The 6,663-nt window shown below is 43.2% G+C and overlaps 1 protein-coding gene across 1 annotated transcript; it reads right to left on the bottom strand.

Annotated features, from left to right (window-relative positions):
* Positions 1–465: 465 nt before the first annotated feature.
* LOC120669656 (protein BOLA4, chloroplastic/mitochondrial-like) lies at positions 466–6,072 on the bottom strand. Its single transcript, XM_039949466.1, has 3 exons — positions 5,736–6,072; positions 5,534–5,601; positions 466–930 (listed from the first exon to the last, which is right to left on the bottom strand). The coding sequence occupies exons 1-3, from the start codon at positions 6,006–6,008 to the stop codon at positions 777–779; spliced, it is 495 nt and encodes a 164-aa protein (XP_039805400.1). The 5' UTR covers positions 6,009–6,072; the 3' UTR covers positions 466–776.
* Positions 6,073–6,663: the final 591 nt, after the last annotated feature.

The following is a 6,663-nucleotide window of genomic DNA, read 5'->3' as shown; positions in this document are numbered from 1 at the left end:
CTCAGGATCAGACAATTATGCATAATTCACAGCAGACTAGTATTTGATAACACCGCAGACGAGGACTAAATTGAACCCAAAAAATGAATGTTAAAGGACGAAACTGAACTTGTGAGTTGAGGGACGATGGCTATTGTGCCCATTCACAGCTAACTAAAGGCTTGTTCTTGGTCTTTCAAAAAAATGAAGGATTGTTCTTTGTAGTAGCAGTCCATGTATCCTCAGTGATAATCTTTGTACGGATCAGAATACTTCTGATTTCTGATTATTCTGTACCACTGTCCTAATTCATGACGAGGTTATAGAATGGTGAGCTTAGATTTACTTAGTAGCACATTCACGAGGGGGTTATATAAATAGGTTGACGCTCCCATCACACCCCTCAACTGCCGTAACGTGCAGCCTACAACCCGACCTTGCTTTATAGGAGGATTCCTCCTCTCATCAAGACATAAGGGCATGAGCTTTGTAGGCCAAAAACGCAAGTTTTCTTTTTTGATGCATCGGCGTGCTGGAGTTTACACCTGTCTACCCACTTTATACTCAGCATGACTTATATTTAGCCCTTACACAGCTAATTAGCAGCCACAGACGCTTGCACATAGCATACAATTTGTTTGTGGAGGCAAATTGAATGACATATATTTCTTTTTGAATACACACTAATCACATCGCGAATTATTGATCATTCAGGAAAAAAAAAACAGAAACTTGGTGAAGGCAGGGGCCTGATCTTCAAAGGAGAGCATAACTGCCTCCACAGGCATGATATTGAATTACTTGTTCGCAGCAGCTTCGTCTGGCGTCTTGGTAGTCATTTGGTCCACGGCATGCACAGTGCTCTGAAGCTCCTCCCATATAGCCTTGTAAACCATTCTCTGCCTATTTACTGCAGATTTTCCCTCGAATGCCTTGGAAACCACATCTATGCTGAGAATATAACAGCTAGGGGTTAGTTCAGCTTCAGAATTACATTTAACAGAAAACGACATAAATGATAAATAATACTACAAAAACTGCTAAACATCCTACATATCCAAAATAAAACATAATATTGTCAGCCAATGTGTAAACTATATCATCCGCATAATTCCAAAACAATCATTTGAAATATGAAAACAATCATTCCAAAACAATCCGGAAAGGGCTGACAATCATCATCACAAATATGACAAGAATACAATTGAGTACCTGGGGAGTTACATCTAAGAAGTAATGGAACAGTAACAATTCTTGAGGATCTTCTGTACAATTGTTCTTGCGTTCTTCATTTCCACATCTTACATTTTATTCATCTTCACAAGGGCTCTTGCATTGAAGCCTTACCTTATGTGTTTTCCTATTTATTTTCCATGCTGCATTTTTACATGCTTATAGTAAATAATTAAACTTTTAATTGAAAATATCTATGTTCCTTGGAGCAAATCTCATCATTTTGTTAATTTTACACTAGTGTGGCCGACATAGGGCACGGCACGTAAACAGATCAGCTTATGGATCTTATGATTTTTAAGCTTAATGTGGCCATATGCGTTGACATTGACAAGAAGCTTGCTGGACAATGTAATGATGGATTGCAAACATTTTATATGGCTTCAACTCTCTTTGTTACAATTTACTTCATCCCATGTTAATAAACTACTCCCTCCATTCACTTTTGATAGCTATATTTCACCTTGACACAATGACCAAGGAAAATAACCTTACTTATCATATAACAAATGCAACACTGACTTTTTTGTTGGTTCTCCAATGCTTTAACTGGAAACTCCTCGTTATTAGTGCTATTTATTGCCACATCCCATGCCAATAGCAAATATAGCTATCATTTATAAACATTTGAGTTTTTGAAATATAGCTATCAAAAGTGAATGGAGGGAGTAGTAAAGTCAGTAACATGTGATGGGAAAAAACTGAATACCAAAGGACGTGAAATAAAACCACAAACAGCAGCTGCTGTGTGCAGTGGCTGAATAGAAGGAACCATGAAGTATCATTTATTAGCATAAATATTACCCTGGTTTTCTGTTACTAACTGTTTATTCAGTAACTGAATGCTAAACAGTCATGATGAGTTTCACAAAAGAATTGAGTGTGTTATGCAGTTGAGAGGATGATTTAAATTCTTAGAACCAACTTATAGAAGTGCGTTACACAGAGTTTGAAGAAAAGAGCAGCTTTGGTGTATGAACATTCAGCAGAACATCCAAAAGTTAAATGCCAGATAAAATGATTAAAAATTAATGGTATCACAATGAATTATAAATGGTTGATGAATGCTAGGATTAGTGTTCTGAATGGTAGTTAAGACAGTGTGATATGCTTCTATTGTATCATTAAAAGCCTTGTCATCTCCATGTCAAGGCCATAAACCCTTAACCTTTAAAGGAATGGTGTCCACTTTCTAACTGCTAATTAGTCATGCTTGGTGATCAAAGTGAGCATGCATAATTAGCATTCATTGCATGCATGCGTAGCTCCAACTGAGTTGTAACTCACAGGCTATCATGTTCTCAAGTCTCTGTGAGTGTAAATGAAGAAATGGATGAATAATCACTTCAACTTTGTATGCCTAATATTTTACAGAACATGCAACAATTTTATGAAATGTGGAACAACTTACAATTATCTTACATATACATCAAATATCAAGTAAAGGGCACTGGTATGCATTCGTTGGAACTCTCAATAGAAGTAGATTTGTCGAATCATCTGTTTTCTTTTGAATTGACTGAACAGTCACTACCACTGATCACTCATTCAGCTCACAGTAGAATTTTTCAAAGATCGATAAAGTTATAAACTGTGAACGATTCTCGTTCAGAACACAACAGATAAACTTCTGCGAAATCGATAACTAATCCCACGCCATACTGAACTGGCCTATAATAGGTAAGTGAAATTGATAGTTCTCTATTCTAGTATATAAACATCACATTCGCACCTTCCCCCACCCACCCCATCCAAGCAGGCCAATACTGGCTCGCAGCCTTTCATTTTCCTTTATTTAATTTTGTTCTTTCTTTTCCATTGGCCATGCTAAGAGTGAGTAAAAATGTTCTCCAGCTATTTGGATAGTGTATGCCAATTGTTTCGATAGTGCCTCTCAGTTGTTTCGATGGCGTATTTCAACTGTTCATCTATAATCCTTAAGCTGCTCAATTAATATTTTAATTTTAATTTTCACTCTTTTCTATTTCGAATTTCATTACTGCAGATTTTTAAATTAAATGTGATGTTTTTTTTATATCAGACATATTTAATTCTTGCACGCAAAAAAAATACATGGGACATCATAAATGAACTCATAGAACAAAGTTAAATAGTAGTACAATAATTTCGACACACTAACAAAACATCACAAATATAATAGTAGAAACTAGCTTGCCCAATGTTTTTTAAGTAATAATGGGTCATTGTTGATGGGCATATGATGCGCTGAGATAAGCATCTGGCCACAAGCTAAGAGGGAGGGCAAATTGATCTAGGCCTTTGTGATGTTTATGAGCTGACCTGTCATCTGTTTGGGTGGGTGGAGGCAATGTTAACCTCAACCCAGGTGGAACCTAACAACCTCCCATTTATGAAAAAAAAACAATCCATACATGCCCTAAGTGATGTAAACTGAATTCCACAAGCAAACTCAAAGCATAGCAAGATGGAAAACTCTAAACCGTAGAGGCCAACACTTTACAGTCGCTGAGATAGGCAACCTCTTCCAACTGCGTGCGAGCAGCCCCAATTTTTCTCCAAATTCCAGCCCCCTCCCTCTGCTCCTCCGGCATGCTCGCCGGCAGCGAGGGAGGATGGCCTGCCCCTTCTCCTATTAGTTAGTTTAGGCCTAGTCAAATAGTTTAGTTTGGCCCGTATGGGTGCCATGTCGAGGACGGAGGTCCTCCTCTCCCTTGTCTTGATGGTGGCAGGCAGGCTACTTGCCTGCAGTGTACTCAACCGACGAGACGAGGTGGGTGATCAAATAAAGCCCTTCCCTTTTGTGGTTATCCTTTGTGTTCTCGGTGAACATGGGGGCAGCGTTGTGCTGCTCCAGAGTGTGTCGGCACACGTGCACGTCTACTCTGAAGCTGTTGCCTCTCTCCACGATTGGGATCCTGGGCATAGTCTCCCAGACCCTGCCCAGGGTGCACTCATGGAGGTTGGGCCGGTCAGCATCCGCCGGCGTTGTCATCTTGGACGGCAATGAGGACCATCCGCTCACCGTTGATCGCGCAAGATGCTGCTGCGAGCTTGACGAGCGGACACCTTCTGCATCTGAATCCTCCCTACGACCAGGCGGCGTGGGCTGCACTTCCTTCTCCATCTTGTGTGATGGGGGTGGCTGTCCTCATGTGCCGCCTGAAGCCCTGGGCACGCCGGCAGCCTCATTGTTGCAGTTCTGATGGTGAGCTAAGTGTCCCTTCTCCTCAACAGTCCCTAGGAGTCCTGTGTGCAGATGACTTATGGGCTGAGCTCCACATGGGGCATGTGTGCTGCATGCAACAATTGAAGTATGCACCAGCAAGTTTGCAGGAATCAAAATAGCTTCAGTAATAGCAGGGCCCGAGACTTTTCAATGATCTGTACATCTATCTACTAGCAAACATGGATGTGGCATAGTGTCTGTTACGGTTCGAACATCAATTTAAGTTGCTCCGAAATGGAGCCAACCGCTTGAGTCCGGCGACACTCATTCGATATCTACGGCTCAAGCCCTCAAATCCTCGAAGACAAAGGCCGATCAGACAGTTAAGGGGAGCGCCGGCTATACTGTCGGGTGCAGCAATGAGGGTCCCAGGTGTTTAATTCATGTCCACTTCTCTCCAGAGCCTGGCGGCCTCGAGGAAGACACCACCTATGTGAGTATGTGTGCTACCACAGGAGTCCAGGTTACTCATTTTTAGATCGCTCTGCTCCCCTGTTATCGAGCACCACTGTATTGGTCATGTATTGACTCGTTAGTCATAGCTATGGTGCTACAAGTCTGTTCTTTGGGACCAGGCACCCCAGAGCTTTGTAATATGTTTTCACGGACTTAATATATTAGAGCTCTTATAAAGAAAAGCATAGCCAAGATGCAGAACGCCAGAACCAATACATTCTGTTTAGTTTTATGAGAACTGCTCCTGTCATTTATGGACAAGAAACAATCTAGACATGCTCCAAAGTGATGTAAGCTGCATTCCACAAGCAAACTCACAGCAGTGCTGAGATGCAGAGCTAACACATTCTGTTTTGTTTTGTTTTGTAAGGAGAACATTGCACTACCAAAAGGTTATATATCTCCTAGATACGTATCCAGCATATGACTATAGTTTCCGCACCATTCAGCATCGATTGCTAAGAACAAGATGCAAGAAATGAAATTAATCCATCTACCAACAGACCCTGGTTTCGTTAACAGACTCACAGAGAGTGGATTCTGCATTGTCCATGTCCATCTGAGCTCCAAAAATCCACCCAACGAGTAGCACGCTCATCTCTTTCCACCCCCAGTGGGAAAAAGAGAATATTTTAGGCGAAGAAGTGGGTACTTTACCAGACGTGGCGGCCGTCCCCGGAGGTATCGACGACCGTGACCGCGTCGGCTTCCAGCTGCTCCTTGATCTGCCAAGAAACAACATCAACAAAGCTCGGTCACAGTGGCGAACGATAGCATGCGCACGCTCATCCAGCCATCTCCGAAACTTGCAACAAAAACTTAGGAGCGGCAAGCTAAACCCGCGTGGCAAGGCAGGTACCTTGGCCTCTAGCGCCTTCGTGGCGGGGGATTCGGCGGGCCCCGCCGGCCCCGGCGCCGAGGCCCAGGCCGCGAATCCCCTGGTCCTGCGGCTGCTGGAAAGGGGGCAAGGGGGGCTGGTGGTGAGGTAGGTGGCGGAGGGCTGAGAGGATAAGGCAGAGGGGGCGTGGCGGCTGACGGAATAGACAGAAGAGGACGAGTGGGAGGAGAGGCGGCGGAGCAGCAGCGCTGCCAGCGAGCACGGCGCGGCGGCGGCGGACCTCATCGGCAGCATCGGTCTTACCGGAGTTGAGAAGGGAGATGTCAGGACTCAGGAGGGGATTCAACGGCTGCGGTGGCTTGTAGCCTCTAGTTTTGGGCCCAAAACCTCTGCGGCCTGCGAACTAAATTCTCGTGGGCCTGAAAATGGAATCAGTAGGGTTCTCTCTTCTCCATATTTCTTCTTTTTGTTTCAGAATGTCCGATTTCGTATGATTCATTCATTGCTATTCCATTTCCATGTGACTCAGGGCGGGGTGTTCCAGTTTGTGAAGGCATGAAGTAGTTGGCATAATCAAATTATGGCAGCGTAATTTGTAATGTGGCGTCCTGTGTGAGTGAGACAGTGAGTCAAATAAGGCCTTAAGGGCAGTGGGACACTTGCTACTATATAACATGTGGTGTATGGGAACAATTCAAGTTGAATGAAATGAACTATTTTTCTTCCGGAAAAGTGTATCTTTGACCATCAAACTATCGTCTGAGTTTGGTTTTGATCACCAACTTCAAAATCAGAAATCTTTAACCATCCAGCTATCAAAACCATTTTAATAAAGAGTGGTTTAGACGGCAGGAAGTGAGGGGCACATGTCAGCTCTTTTTTCTTATTATCTCTCCCCTTCCTCTTTCTTCTCCTCTTCCTCTCTCGTCGGACGTAGTCATCGCTGGCT

Source organism: Panicum virgatum, chromosome 4N (genome assembly GCF_016808335.1).
Source record: "Panicum virgatum strain AP13 chromosome 4N, P.virgatum_v5, whole genome shotgun sequence".
NCBI lineage: Eukaryota > Viridiplantae > Streptophyta > Magnoliopsida > Poales > Poaceae > Panicum > Panicum virgatum.
Note: the sequence above shows the minus strand (reverse complement) of the source record. Positions and strands in the feature narration are given on the sequence as shown.